Below are 15,929 nucleotides of genomic sequence, written 5' to 3' on the forward strand. Positions count from 1 at the left end.
TCACAAAGCCTCTTTCATCTCAAATGGCTACATGTCATATTCATGCCTGTTATCATTCCATTCACATCCCTGGCGTTACAACAAGAATTATACTAACGCTCTTCCTTAGCATCTCCATTATTAATGGTAAAACCCGGCTGCTCACTGCATGGCTGTGGTCACCTGATGTACACAGATTTTTCCATTCAGTGTAGGCTGTAAGATATCTGGAGATAAAATGGTCTTCATTAGAGCAACTTTTGGGGTCATCATTTTTGTCTTTATCATTTCCACTCTCAGCTACTTAACATGAGACCAATACTGCACCCAAAGGAAGCCATAGAAAACATCCTGTGGTCCTTAAATTGTTTTCTATTGTTTGGCTTTTGCTCCTGAACACAATGCTGGCCTCATCTAATGAACAAGGGACTTGGGGAACTACCTCTTGCTTTCTTTGTAGTGCATTCAGCTGTGGATTACTCTTCCTGTCCTTTTCTCAAACACTGTCAAGTCCTTTGGACAATTCTAAGCAGAAGACAGAGACAGAACGCCCTTTTAAACTACTCAGAGTTTTCTAACAGGTCTCTCTCACTGTATTTCAACCCAGGCTGAAGTCTAGAGGCAAACTAATACTTATCTTTTCTGTTCCCAAGATTGCAAGGCACTTTCTTTGTGAAGCATTTGTCATTCACATTTACCAGTTTTCTGTCTCCTGATACAAAGCCTTCAGGGATCCATTTTCAGTCCATCTTCAGATCAGGCAATGTTGAAGACTACTGAGAAATGAAATTAGATGAAACATGACTTGCTAAAGCTATCTAGAGATACACCGCAGTAGAGACAGAGAAATCATTTACATGTATAAAGGCTGATCATTGATAGAATTGCGACAGCAATTAAATCCTCTGTTTCTGTGGTCTGATGCGCAATTGAAAAGTATAAAGATACACTGATTATACAGCTTATGAAATGCTGTATTTTATTTAGAAATTTATATTTCACTCTATTCTTCTACGTTGAAAAAACCTGAAGATGTGCAAATCCAGAGTATTCAGCCATGATCTGATTATACCAAGGACACAAATACCTTGACTTACATATTTTAATGTGATGTCATTCCATAATTGTTAGGCACCTAAATCCAGGTACGTGCCTTTAATCTAATTGTAAGAATGCATTCTCAAACCATTAGTGGATAGTTTGAGGCATTTGAAAAGACTTGTTCCCTGGAAGCTTGAAAATATTGTTGTCCAAAAAACTTCTAACCACCTCAAAGGCTGAGAAACCCAACTCAAAATTTAGAGATCATCTATGGCACAGAGTCTGCAGTATTAAAATAACACATCTGTAAACAAGGGAAGAACCAGCCTTTGTTTTGCGTGGTGTGTTCCAAGATCGTAATTGTTCCCTGTTCGCAGAAACTGCCAGCTCAGCCCTGTTCTGGACTTATGGCTTGCAGCAACAACAGTGTGTTACAGGAGGTCATGAATTCCTGAGAATCAAAGTCAGCAATTCAAAGCACTTCTGTCACATTTCAATTTTTGCACCAGAGGATCCACTGGTACTGAAAAAGCTCAAGTTTCCTCAGGCCTATTAAATATTCTCAAGTTCCATTTTTGTACTGACAACATCAAACCAACAATACCTGGAAAAAGTCTCTTTGGGATCTCCAATCCCTTTGTAGCTTTCGTTAACTTCATAAATTCATTTTTTGTTCATCTCTTAAAAAATAAAAACAAGCCTCAGGAAGATAAAGGCTTCATCTCCATCTCCCATGTGAAATTCTGCAGACTTAGCCCTACACATTTTTGTAAGAGAATACAACTCGTTGAGTGACTGATGGATGGAGAAACTGATTCAGCTCATATCTGCATGAAAAGAATTCCCAGCACTCCAAAATGAAAGATTTCAGTATTTTTTCTGCTCAAGGTTAAATTTCAATTTCCACACAAGCCCTATTTAGAGACTGAAGCACACATTGCAGGTCACTGGAGTTGCTGCTGCTCTTCTGAGCAGAATTGTCCCCAATACAACCAGTGTCAAATACTACTGGAAAACATCATTGACTCCCAAGGGTGCTGTGTCTCCCAACTGTAGGTGGGGAAGATAAACATGCAGAAACCACCTCCAAACTTCCTGCAATTCACATTTACAGTCTTTAACTTCTGTCCTGACAGGTTGTAATGTGAATTATATGTACTTAAACAAAAATCCTGTCCATGACAGCAGTTTGTAATTCTGATAAACCCATGAGACACTCTTCAGGTGAGCTGTCTTAATAATTTCTGTTGTAATTTCAAGGAAGTGACTGGAATAATGCCAGGTATTAATCTTCCCCAAGTCGTCACAAAATGGAACAATTCTCTATAATCTAAAAGTAATGTTTAGGTCCTTATTACAAACAAATTTGACAGGACTCATAAACTCCAATAACGAACACAGCAATTTCATCATCTTGACAGGTTACACATGTTTGAAATTGGGGCACGCAACCAATGTTGATCTTGTACATCCACCTGCTCCAATATAAAAGCTTTTCTCTCTCATAGCTCTTCCAAACACTTCCCTTGACTTCTTGGTGACTTGGGTAAGTCTGATTCTTCTCTACTGCTATCAATGTATCTTTTTATTCCTGGTTTCAGCTTCAGTTGATGTCCACCATCCATATTGTTGAGTGGATCTGCATTGCCTTGGGACAGAGATTCTAATGCTGGCTCTAGGGTAGCAGATACAACTATTTGGTGCATGGGACCCTGTGGAGTCTTCAGTGTCAGAACCACTGGACCCTGAAGTGACTGGATGACTCTCCTTGTCATCTCATTTAGTTTTAGGTAGTCCTGGAAGGAGCAGGGAGTTGGACTCAATGATCCTTATGGGTCCCTTCCAACTTAAGATATTCTATGATTCTTACTTCAATGCATTTAACCTATTCCAAAGTTTGCATATGAGGTTCAATGTTTAATAAGGGCATTACCGCTGCAGCCATTCATGCAACCTGAGATGAACCAGTGATGCATCTGAGAACGTCATGTGTGTTTTCCTGGTATAGAAAATCTTCTGGCTGTCCTTTACTTTCTTGCTTTCATATTCTCCCTCAGAACCCTGCTAAAGACTTGCAGGACATAGTGAGTGGAGAAGAGTAAAATCACCCTTAGAGAAAATAACTAAGTTCAGAGAGGAAAATAGAGGTTGAATTGTTGGGTTTACCAAGAAGTCCTGGTTTTTCCTGGGAACAACAATTTGAAATGAGTTTTCTGAAAGACATTAGGGACTAAAACACTATTTATATTGAAATTGTCCAGGCTGTATCCATACAGTGGCTGCATAGGTGGGAATTAGGATAATAATGTTGCCATCTGCCCTTTAGTTTCTTGTCAAATGCCTTTCTGAGCAATCTGGGGAGTAACAATCCTATAATCTGTTGTTCCTACAACTCTCAGCAAAATTGGGATGAGTGGGAAGAAGAAGCTACTGTAATTAAGTTATGTATAAACTACATCTCATGTAAACCTGCTGAACACAAATCCAAGATTTCCTACTGACTCATCAAATGACCTTGGACAAAGTCACTTTGTTCTCGCTGCTTTTGCTTCTCAGTTTTCAGTTTAATGTGTAGAAATATATCTAAGTTCTCTGAAGGCTATTTGTGAGGGACAACACTTTCAGAGCTAGGCATAACATTTCCTATATGTTTTTGTATTGTGTAGATGTCTTTTAGAAAATTTTGAAGAATGTCCTTTTTGAAAAAAGAGGGTTATGATTGCAAAATGGGAAATCAAGGTTTTTACTCAAAATCCTGTACTTGACTCACTATTTTATTGTAAACTGTTTAATTTTGAAGTCTCTGTCTTCTCCTTAGTTTACTCATCGGTGTGCATTGCAGCTTTCCTCCATCCCTGCAAGATGTCCTGCTACGACCTGTGCTCCACCTCTGCCTCTGGCGTTTACCGTCCCCAGCCCCTCGCTGACAGCTGCAACGAGCCATGTGTCCGTCAGTGCCCTGACTCCACGACTGTGATCCAGCCACCCCCAGTTGTCGTCACCTTCCCCGGCCCCATCCTCAGCTCCTTCCCCCAGGATTCAGTTGTGGGATCCTCTGGAGCACCCATTGTTGGGGGCTATAGGGGATCCTTTGGCTATGGGGGCTATGGGTCCCTGGGCTATGGGGGTCTGTATGGCTATGGTGGCTATGGGTCCCTGGGCTATGGGGGTCTGTATGGCTATGGGGGCTATGGCTCCCTGGGCTATGGGGGTCTGTATGGCTATGGGGGCTCCTCCCTGGGTTACAGGGGCCTGTATGGCTATGGCAGACCCTATGGCTATGGCTATTGCAGCCCTCACTCCTACTGGTACAACAGGTACAGCCATGACAGCTGCGGGCCCTGCTAAATCCCACAGAAATATCCCCTGAGTAAGGAATAACCGGGAACTGAGAGATACAATCTTGATCCACAGCAGTGGTCCCAAAGGAGGTGTTGTGAAGTCCTGATCACTGCCACCGGACTGCAGTGGAACTGGGAACACACAACACATCCTTAATTTCTTCACCCTCTACTCATGGTCTTTTCGGCTTTTTTTCCCTCTGTGTGTATAATGGGCAGGATAAAACAATCAATTTATGTTCTTATAAAATGTCACTTCACTGTTCAACCAAAGAAGAACAATTATGGAAGGAATTGCCTGCACTCTGATGCATATTCTTGATATTCTACAGTGCTTTTCTGTGAATGTCTATTGCTCATTAAAGTCATTCTACTCTGCATCAAACAAATCAACTTCTAGTTTTAATTTCTTCTGCTACGGACATACAGCTATCCTCTCTGTAAATGGGGAAAACTCACATCCTTACATAAGATGAGCCTCAGACTTCAAAAACACAGCTGAAAAAGCCCAGCTATCAGTGAAGTCAGCCACCCTTTGTTGTACTCAGTGCACACATTTGGGAACAGGAATCCTCCCTCCCCATCTGGCCTGGGTTACAATAATAACAATATGTTTAGAAATAAACCACACTAAACCTCCATATGTTAATGAGCCACTTGAACATCTTTGCTGATCACAGCAGGAGCAGAGCCAGTGGCTCAACTGAGGCTGGATTCAAAGCAGATTATGGGGAAAAGGGTGGCAGATTAGGCCCTCAGGTGGGATGGATGTTCCTGAGTCAGAAGGGATTTAGGGAGGTGGGGAGAGAGTGGTGAAGGGTGTTGGCTTGGAGCTGCTGAGAGGGAGATGATTGGAGGAGTTGCAACAAGGAAAAACGCTCTTCAGCAGTGGGTAAGTTCTCTAATGGACATTTTAGATGAGGAATATCATGGGAGAAGCTGAAAGTTAGAGCTGCTGAAAATGGGGGTTTCTGTTGTGAGGACTTCTTATGCAGAAGGAATTGGGAAACACAACAGTGTTAAGGATAGGTATACAGGGTTATGACTTTTTCTACCTTTTAAGCTTTCTGGGCACCATAACTCTGTTCTCTCTGTTCCAGCTGTTCTTGCTGGCATAAATGAATTAGTCCTTTAGGTAGCTGTAGGGAGTAGCTGTTTTTCAGTCAAAAACCATGCAAACCTTAGATTTCATGATTATACAGAAAGACCTTTACCCACACTTCAGATTTAAAAGTTCCATTGTATGGCCTAGGAAACTTTCTTTAAGGATTTGACAGAAAATTAATTCAACTTTCTGCAGAGACTATTACTGAGTTCAGGGTTTAAGTATTTGAGTGAGAATCTGAAGTTCAAAGAGTTGAATCAGAGACTTACCTGGAAGAAATTCTTACTGAAGTCTAATGTTTTTAAGAAAGAGTTTAAAATTAGTAAGCTACTGTTTCATTTCTCTACAACTACTAATTTGTAATCAGTGGATGTACATCCAAGAAGCTAAATTCCTCAAAAATGTGGAGAGCAGGACAGTAGTTCATTCTGTGCTGATGGCTTCACACTGCTTTTGTACACTTGAAATCCCTGATTTTTTGGACAGACTATTCATCTATGTAGTTTAGACTGTTACTGACAACTGAACAGTTTAGACATCTACTAAGACAAATAACAAGGGTAAAAACATGAGAAAAAGAATACCAGAACATGGCAACTTTGATGCAATAAACTTTTAATGATAGTGAGAAAAGAAATACATTTTCCAAGTCTCCAAGAAGTACAAAACTGTTCTCCAGTCAGGGATACATTCACATATGATTTCTTTTCTTCCCGAGTCTTGGCTGTTGATTTGAACAAACAGGAACCATTCTGAGCAACTCTGTCACAGGTTTACCTCAGGCAAGGTGGAAATCTGACAGGAGAAGCATTAAGACAGAAGCTGAAAGTAGAAGTGGAGAAGTTCAAAAGGGGCTGAAGGGGTGCAGCTCCCTGGTCATGGAACACAGCAGTGGAGGTTCAGACTTCTTTAGCTGTGAAACCATCACCTCTCATTGGTCGATTACACTTCACTTGGGATATTTCTGTAGGATTTAGCAGGGCCCACAGCTGCCACGGTTGTACCTGCTGTACCGGTAGGAGTAAGGGCTGCAATAGCCATAGGGTCTGCCATAGCCATACAGGCCCCTGTAACCCAGGGAGGAGCCCCCATAGCCATACAGACCCCCACAGCCCAGGGAGCTGTAGCCCCCATAGCCATACAGACCCCCATAGCCCAGGGACCCATAGCCACCATAGCCATACAGACCCCCATAGCCCAGGGACCCATAGCCCCCATAGCCAAAGGAGCCCCCATAGCCCCCAACAACGGGTGCTCCAGAGGATCCCACAACTGAATCCTGGGGGAAGGAGCTGAGGATGGGGCCGGGGAAGGTGATGACGACTGGGGGTGGCTGGATCACAGTCGTGGAGTCAGGGCACTGACGGACACACGGCTCATTCCCACTGTCAGCGAGGGGCTGGGGGCGATTGATGCCACCAACAGCAGTGGAGCACAGGTCGTAGCAAGACATCTTACAGGGATGGAGGTCAGTCTGTAAAACATAATCGTTATTGTTAAAGAAATGTGAAGCATTACATTATGATGAAGTCCAACAGGGAATCAGCAATACATCTGGCAAGTAAACATTTTCTATTACCATTCTTCCTAGCACTGTAACCTGGAGGCTAGTTTTGACTTTAGTATGACAAAGTCATGTAATTTTCAGTTGTATCTTTGGTACTTCCACATGAGCTAATTTTGATAGTATTACATTACTATTAGTTGATGTTTTCTACTTAATAAGTTTGATCTTTCCCATTGTAAACTCAGCAGAACTCTACTAAATGCATCTATATATAGCAATGTATATGAACTATATCTCTTAAAATAGTCAAGAAATTCTTTGAAGTGATAAAAAGTTACAAGTACGGGATTCAAAACTGCTTGATATAACCCTCTTCTGGAGCCTGTCTTTACAGGGCCTGATCATGAATGAGAAACTAAATGTTGTTTCCAGCGGCAAATAATCTACAGATCACTGGCAGCCTGGCAGTAACTGAAGAGGACTTGGTCCTAAGTTAAAATCAAGAGTTCTTGACAGCAAGTTAAGTTTAATAAAGTTTGAGAGAAATCTGACTTACCCAGTTGATGAAGGCGAGTAAGACGAGAGAAGTGGATAGAAAGACTTAAAGCAGAGAGCTTTTATACAGCTCCATGATTGCCTGGAGGACATTAAGCATCCTATGTGTGAGTTCATAATTAGGTACCAACCCCAAATTGTAGGACACGTAGTTCCTCAAAGTGCTGAAATTGTTTTTGCTTATTGCTTGTGCGTTGCAGGCACTTCAAACCCACACATAGCGTGACATGCACACTCCACCACAGACCTCTCTATTATCCCCAGGCTTTATGTGTGGAATTATTTTTTATTATTCCATTACTCTCTTCAACATTAAGGGAGGAAGTAAGCTGACTAGATCTATTTAAGAGTCTTGCATAATTAGGATGACAGGAAGACAGTCATTTCTTTTGTCCAGTTACAGGTCTTTAGTGTAATCGACAGTATACCTGGAGACAAAATGGAATTTCTTTTTGGATCTCAAATGAAGACTGGAGACATATAACAAGGGTAAAAGCATTCTTTCTGCAGGCTTAGCACTTCTACCTCCAGCTGCTCAACACAAGGTTGGATGGTTGTCTACTAGTTGTCTTCCAGTCCTGGGAGCATAGAATTATTTCAGCTGACAGTCACAAGTCTATGGAAACTGATTTTTCTGAGTTTTTTCATGAAACTTTGCTTTCCTTTACATTTTATTGTGCTTTCTCCTCCTACTGTTACATGTTAGAGAGACATACCTAGGAACATGGGACTAAGAGATGCAAGTAAATCAGTAAGACACGACTACTGAAAGGGATTCTAGCCCTGAAACAATGAAGACAGATCCCATTGTACCCCGGGTTGGGTTTTTTTTGGCTAATAGTTCAGATTTCTGTTTCTGGACCAATGTGCACTTAAATAAAAAAGAAGGTAAAATTTATTTTTAAAGTCAATGAAAATAAGGTTCAAAAAGCATTATAAACCATGAACTGATTATGGGAAAGACCCAAGTGACCTTGACTTACCTATTTTAATGTGATAATCCCTCATAATAGTGGGGTGTATGCATTCAGGCATACTTTTTATCTAATTATGACACAGTATGTACAAGTTAGTAATGGGTGTTCATGAGGTATATGAAAATCCCTCGGAATGTTCTTGTAAAACTTGGAGATTTTTTTTCAGTATTATAGCTCAGGAAATCTCCATATGTATCTCCAGATTTAGAAAAGCTCATAATTTAGAAATAATATGTGGTTTGAAGATAGTCACGTTGATGATTATGATAACCTTGATAATGATATAGTATTACAGTAATGGCATAAACAAAGAAAGAAACCTCAGCAAAAGCCAGCATTTGCCTTTCCCAGTGGATTCCCACCTCATAATTGCTCTCTACTGAAAGATGCCATCAATGATGGGGTTAGCTGCAAGCTCAGTTGTAGACCAGGATTAAGGACTCCTGAGGAGCAAGTTAGAAATTAAAGGAAGCTTCAGAAAAACGTACCTGCTCAAACTTGTGGATCAAACTGAGCTGAAAGTTCTCACTGATCGTGATTTCAGATGTTCACTGGGAATTGGTCCACTTTTTGATGTCACTTTGATGACACTTTAGACATTTTTGTATCTAAAAGGTTGCTTTTATCTATTGGATATGCAAGTGAAACAAGAGCTGCAGAAATCCTTTAACACCTGTGAATGGTCTTTGATTTAAGCAGGAGGTCTCAGCAGTTTTGAAGAGCCAGAAGGAGCCTGTTCAATGTACCTGCAGAGATGAAACATAGAAGATGGGTAAATAAGACACCAGTAAGAATTGCATATTCTGGTATGAATCCATGGAGTTGATAAAGTTATTAGTCTGTGGTTTAGTCTGTTACTCTGAAATCTCACTTCACAGCCCTCTCAGTAAATCACAAATTTAGATCTTAATTCAATGTACACTTTAATTATTTTTAGCTTTCTATCCTGAGTAATAAAAATATAAATGTCTTCTTTCAGAACTAAATGCAGCTTTAAGCTGTAGTTTGAGGGTCAGATAAAACCTAAGGCTGTTTTGGACATCCACCACTGTGTTCAGGAATGCTCACAATATAATTTGATTCAGAGACTATTGAGAATCTTGCGTGGATTCCAATATGAAATGTATCACATCTCAGATATAAACCTAAGCACACAAAAAATATTGCCCGTCTTCCTAAGGATTTAACAGTAGATTGTATTTTATCTTTAAGAAAAGAGAGAAAACTGACATAAGGGTCTTCAAAAGAAACACTTCACAACAGGTTATTTCTGATAAATGTCTGAGCATCATTGTCATATACAGCAGCAAAAGAAGAATATCTATGTATAAGCAGCTTACTGCATGGTGCAGCTCCAAAGAGAATAGAAAACTGATATTAATTTAATGAATCATGTTTTAGGATGAAAGATACATTAATTTCACCCATCATTCTTTTAGATGAAAGATCCTCGTGTGATGTAATGTGTGTGTTATGTTACGTGATAATTGAAATCAAGTAATAAACAAAACCAAAGCAAACCAATTTCATCACTTTGCAGAGCTATCAATACAAAAAATGTGCTGTGTCAACTAATTAGATCCACGTTCACAAAACCAGCCTCTCATCCCTCAGGCAGTCTGAACTGTATAAAAGCTCTCTCCACTCAGGGTTCTTCCAGTCTCTCCTCTTCACTTCTCAAGTGAATTGGGTAAGTCTGAATTTGCTCTTTATGACTATTGGAATAGCTCTTTGTTATACAGTTTAATCTAGGATGGTCTCTTGCAATTAGAACTAATGGCTAAAATTCTAGGTGAAAAGATTAAAGGCTACAAAAATTATTAAAAGTGTTATGGACAGCTGATCTCTGCGTTCAGGACTGGCATTTAATTTCAGAGCAAACTGGAAGTTTCTTGATATGGCAAAAAATTAAGTTCATTATTATGTCACTTCCAACAGATGAAGGAATGATGTGGCTAGTTCAATATGCATTCCTCTTCTGTTTGTTTATACGGGTAACTGGAAGTTATTTGTAAAAGTTTAAATCTTAATGGTTCATAGGGAAATGCTGAGCTTAGAAGCAAACCTTCCATTATCTCCAGTTCATTCTGTTACAGATCACTCAAAGTGCTTTTACATGAACTCAAGATAAAAGGGCATGAATACCACCAGAGATCAGGCACTGGCTTAGAGTAGGACACAGAAAAACTGAGAGATGTTGAAAATGCTCAATAAGAAATTTAATTAAGAGGGGTGATGGAGGGTATTTAAGGACCTGACAGGTGAAGCATTGGGTTTTTCACGTTAATGGGGACAAGTTGTTTGGGCTGAGACTTTTTTTCAGAAGAGTTCAGAGCCCAGAATCAAAACACTGTGTTAAGGTAGTTGTAAATATCTCAGTGCCCTGATTCAATGTTTAGAAATTGGGGACAGTAATCTTTGCAATTCCCTTGTAATGGTCTCATCAAACAAGTTAGTGAGCAAATCTGAATAGACAATGATTTATAATCCCTGTTCTGACAAGGCTCAGCACAAAGGAGATCAGTGGGAATGAAGAGTTAGAGTCATGAAATCATGCATAACAACACGCTTCATTCTTGGAGTCCCAGTCCTTGCTGATCCACTGACTCACCAAAGCATCTGAGCAAATAACTTTGTTGTTCTGCTTCAATTTTCATTTCTAATAGACATAGGCAAATTGGTGCACTTTAAAACACTTGTCTGAGGAAAGACAGTGAACTCTCTAGCACTTCTATGTATGTGAATAATGTTCTGTACTTGGTAAAATCAGCTTTTGTAGATTGACCTCCATCCCTGCGAGATGTCTTGCTACGACCTGTGCTCCACTGCTGTTGGTGGCATCAATCGCCCCCAGCCCCTCGCTGACAGTGGGAATGAGCCGTGTGTCCGTCAGTGCCCTGACTCCACGACTGTGATCCAGCCACCCCCAGTCGTCGTCACCTTCCCCGGCCCCATCCTCAGCTCCTTCCCCCAGGATTCAGTTGTGGGATCCTCTGGAGCACCCGTTGTTGGGGGCTATGGGGGCTCCTTTGGCTATGGGGGCTATGGGTCCCTGGGCTATGGGGGTCTGTATGGCTATGGTGGCTATGGGTCCCTGGGCTATGGGGGTCTGTATGGCTATGGGGGCTACGGCTCCCTGGGCTGTGGGGGTCTGTATGGCTATGGGGGCTCCTCCCTGGGTTACAGGGGCCTGTATGGCTACGGCAGACCCTATGGCTATTGCAGCCCTTACTCCTACCGGTACAGCAGGTACAACCGTGGCAGCTGCGGGCCCTGCTAAATACTGCAGAAATATCCCTTGACTAAAGAATGAGTGGCAAATGCATGATACAATCTTGATCCTCAACTGAGCTCCTGAGTAAGGGGCAGAACATCAAAGACTTCCTCTTAGATAGTGAAGTCAGAATAGCTCCACTTCTCATTTCCTTCATTTGTTTCATCTCTTCTTCTTTGCCCCTGCCAGTGGACAAATGTTTAACTCCACCATCATCCCAGAGAACACTTGCTTCTCCCTGCAACTGCCACCGCCTGGCAGAAGCCTGAAGGAACAGCTCTCTTGAAGCCTGCAGGGACAACCTGCCTGCCTCTGACTTATGTATTTTTCTCCAGTGGTTCTTTCCTGCCCTTGCAATAAAACAATCCTGCATCTAAAGCCTGCCTCTCTGTTTTTCCTTTCAAGGAGCCGGGTGGGCTGCAGGGCTCCCTTGCCCTGCATGTGGCCCCTGTGAACCAGGCCAGGGCAGTCTCTTGGCACCAGCAAAGTCAGGCTGAGCTGCCCTTGGGGAGACCCCACAGCCCTGGCAGTTCTGGCCACACACAGTCCTGCTGCTAAGAAACCCATCTGCCCAATCTTTCATTGCTACTGAGCTGAAATTATCATCTCTATACTAATTATTCTAGTTGTCAGACTTCCAGTAGTTAGTCCAATTTTTGTTCACTACCTAATTTAGTGCTGAATTCCTTTTAATTTTACATCTTCCCAGATGATGTACTAGAAATCATCAAACTGTGTTCAAAAACAAAGTAAAAAAACCATGGCCTGAAGTTCTGTCAAAGGATATTCTGAAAAGGAACAATAAGAGGAAGGTAGACAATGGGAAACAATTTTTAAGATAGGTATCTGATGAGTAAACATCAAGCACTACCTCTTTTCTTTTTTTTTTTGTTAATCACGGCTGTGATAACAGTTGCCTCAGGGAAGTTTTGGCTGTCTGTAAGTCAGCTTGGTGAAGTAAAAAGAATATGGAGTAATGCATTACAGAGGATTTACCTGTTACTTCACTGAGACTCTTTCAAAGAAAAGCTCTGTATATGGATGTTCAATTTCTTGATCTCAACCCTTTGTCAGTGTAATGGATTAGCAAGTCTGATCTTAACAGGTAATTTCAATGTTCCCTGCCCAAATGTAACGATATGTCAGATGGCTGTGTGCTGTAAGTAGTAGCAAGTTGAAATGAAAATTAGTCTATGGTACTCATAAATCTTGCTTTTATTTTAAGAAAATACTATTTTATTTTTAATGATTAACAAATACTTATTGAGAATATTTTGACCAAAAAAGCCCTTCACTGAAAGGTTCTCCTCTCTCTCTCGCTGCTTCATCCTTCCTGTCCCAACACTGCCTGCCCTCATGACCATGAGCTTTTTGGGAAAGATCTAGGGGGATCTGGGAAGGGACTGGATCTTGCAGGGCCCAGCTGTGAGCCCAACCCCTGCCCCACAAGCACCTGGGATATGTGAAGAGCCTGGGTAGCTGAGGTGGAGAAGAAAGGCTCCTGTCTTTTGGGCACAAAGGAACAGCTCGCTCTCCCTGTTACCGCTTTCCATCCTCCATGGCTTGAGGCAAGGACGCTGCTGCCATGAATTCCCAGGAGCCCAGCAATCAACCTCCTGGCCCGTGCTGCACCAGCCCTGCATCTCCTCGGCTTGGGTACCTCTCTTGTGCTGAGAAAAGCCCTCTTTCCTCCCAGCTACTTCAGCCAGGGCAGTCCCTGGGACAGCTTTACAAAACAGGGATGTCTGGTTTCCTCTCCATTTCTCTTCTGCTCAACAACAGGATACTTGTTCTCATGCACAGCCTCTAAGAGGTACTTCAGTGTAAATCATACATGACCACAGCTGAACACCTGAGCTCTGATTGCCAACTTTTCTACAGATTCTCTCAACAAGGCAGTGTCAGGCAGGTACCAGCCAGCACCCAATTAGACGTGTATTGTGTCAGACAGCAAGGGCCTAGCCCAAGATAACAAGATTGGTGAGAGCTATTAGCAGCCAGCTAACATGATTACACAGCTTCTATTTGGGCTGGATGCCTGTTTAGGGTGAGCTCATGTCTGATTACAAAACAGTACATAGAGATACCCTTTCTGTCAGTGTCTAATGTCATATGGGAGTTATAGGAATAGAGAGAGTTTACTACACTGGTTACTCAAGGATCAGCCTCAGAAAACCTCTAATTATTTGTTTGCATCAATGGCATTGGGACATAATTTGGGAGCACTGTTTTATGTACCACACAGAAAGCTGAGTGGCATTAAACAGAAGGGAATCAGAATTTAAGATTGGAAAAATGAGATGGCTTAACTGATGGGAGTAACATTAATGGCACGATCTTCAGTAATACAGTGCAAAGCCATACACTTACTGACTACGGAGAAAAGATCTGTTGTAACACAGGCTATAATCAGAAAGAAGTGAAGAAGAGAAAAAATTCTCTGAGTAGCCACAAATTGGTGATGGTAAGGTATAGGGACATAACATGCTCTTGAGTGAATCCATTGTAAATACAGAATACCAGGGCAGTGATAATATAAGAACCTGTAAAAACAAGGGGAAAAACACACCCACTTTCCCTTTTACTGGCAGCCTGTCAGTACTTCTCCAAAAGACAGGGTGAATCCAAAAAATTTGAATGGCACCAATCTCAACTTCAGTAATCTCATATGTACCTTAATAAGGGGTAAAATAATGTTGTGGGATGGGTCATCTTGAGTAAAACTAAGAAAAAGATGATCTCTGTTTTCTTTTGAACCCAAGGGAGTTTAAATTTCCCTGAATGTGATACAGTAGCAGTTTTCAAGAAGTACAAAATTTTGGTGAATGAAAGGAGAGCATCATGCTTTCTGGAAGAACATCAACAGGAGCTAAGAAACCACCCAGTAATACGTGAATATTATTAGCCCAAAAATATATCTGTATGCCTATTTATATATAAGTACACATAGATTTTGTGAAGAGGCATCTGTAGTCCAACCACCTGCTCCCAATTCTTTGCTACACTTCTGTAACTGAATCATTCCTCTCACAAATTAGGGAAAAGAAGATTTTCCCTGAGCTTAGAACCACTCATATGGAGCTGCAGAAGCAGCGAGGAACCACCTCTTTGCTCCTAGAAATGGCATGTGATAACCATTGGTAAAACGGTTACCAGAGAGACCACCATTTGTCTGCCACAACTGCAGGGCAATGACATTCAGACAGGGAGAGAGGGAGATACGACATGGATGCAGGAAAACTTTATTGTGCCCAGAGGGGCAGGAAAGAGACATCCAGAGAATCTCTTTGGGACATGTTAGGGGAGGCAGAGGGATCTTCTCCAGGGCATTGTTTCTCAATCCAGATTCTCCCTTGATGCAGCAGGTCCTGAGGACTTGGCCCTGCAGCCTCACAGAGCCCTTCAGGTCCACATCCTGCCTCGTCCAACAGCTGGGAGGAGAAGGGAGGGGAGGAGAGCAGAGGGCAGGAGAAGGGGGAAGGGAAGGCCTGAGGGTGTGTGGCACTGCCAGCTGCCCAGGTGTTGACTGCGGCTGCTCAGCCCTGCATGGGGGTGGTGTTGGTGTTTGGGCTGGGGCCAGCGCCTGAGGCTGGGCTGCGTCTAGCAGGGCCCACAGGTGTCCCAGAGCTTCCTGCTGTAGCGGGGCAGGGCGCAAGGGCTGCAGGCGGGAGAAGCATAGGGTCTGCCAAAGGTGCAGAGGCCTCCTGAGCCCTGCGTGGCACCAGCACCATAGAGGCCCCCCAGCCCCAGGGAGCCCCCAAAGGCGGGTGCTCCGGAGGAGCCCACCACAGCTTGCTGGGGGAAGGAGCTGAGGATGGGGCCGGGGAAGGTGACGACGACGGGGGGCGGCTGGATGAAGGCCGACGAGTCGGGGCACTGCCGGGCGCACAGCTCGTTGCAGCTCTCAGCGATGGGCTGGGGGACAGCGACGCCGGTTTTCGGTGGGCACAGGTCGTAGCAAGACATCTTTTTGTGCGAGACAGCTGAGCCTGAAACACACAACCCCAAGAACAGATGTCGTGAATGCGGAGGAGATACCCCAGCTGTGCAGTGCCCTCTTCCCAGGGCTGCACCAAACGTGGAAAGGCCATAGCAACCACCATGACCTCAGTGCCCACCACTTGCCCTTAGCCCAAACAGCCCCCCTCAG

General features: G+C 42.7%; 4 protein-coding genes across 4 annotated transcripts; 2 read left to right on the plus strand and 2 right to left on the minus strand.

Moving 5' to 3' along the window:
* Window positions 1–3,882: 3,882 nt before the first annotated feature.
* LOC141936297 (scale keratin-like) lies at window positions 3,883–4,368 on the plus strand. The gene has a single exon (XM_074853160.1). The coding sequence runs from the start codon at window positions 3,883–3,885 to the stop codon at window positions 4,366–4,368; it is 486 nt and encodes a 161-aa protein (XP_074709261.1).
* A 2,071-nt stretch (window positions 4,369–6,439) lies between these two features.
* Window positions 6,440–6,919, minus strand: LOC141936237 (scale keratin-like). The gene has a single exon (XM_074853047.1). The coding sequence runs from the start codon at window positions 6,917–6,919 to the stop codon at window positions 6,440–6,442; it is 480 nt and encodes a 159-aa protein (XP_074709148.1).
* Window positions 6,920–11,305: 4,386 nt separating this feature from the next.
* LOC141936236 (scale keratin-like) lies at window positions 11,306–11,785 on the plus strand. The gene has a single exon (XM_074853045.1). It carries the CDS (start codon window positions 11,306–11,308, stop codon window positions 11,783–11,785), a length of 480 nt encoding a protein of 159 aa, XP_074709146.1.
* Window positions 11,786–15,379: 3,594 nt separating this feature from the next.
* Window positions 15,380–15,745, minus strand: LOC141936238 (feather keratin 3-like). The gene has a single exon (XM_074853048.1). The coding sequence runs from the start codon at window positions 15,743–15,745 to the stop codon at window positions 15,380–15,382; it is 366 nt and encodes a 121-aa protein (XP_074709149.1).
* Window positions 15,746–15,929: the final 184 nt, after the last annotated feature.

This window comes from Strix uralensis, chromosome 32 (assembly GCF_047716275.1).
Source record: "Strix uralensis isolate ZFMK-TIS-50842 chromosome 32, bStrUra1, whole genome shotgun sequence".
Classification (NCBI taxonomy): domain Eukaryota; kingdom Metazoa; phylum Chordata; class Aves; order Strigiformes; family Strigidae; genus Strix; species Strix uralensis.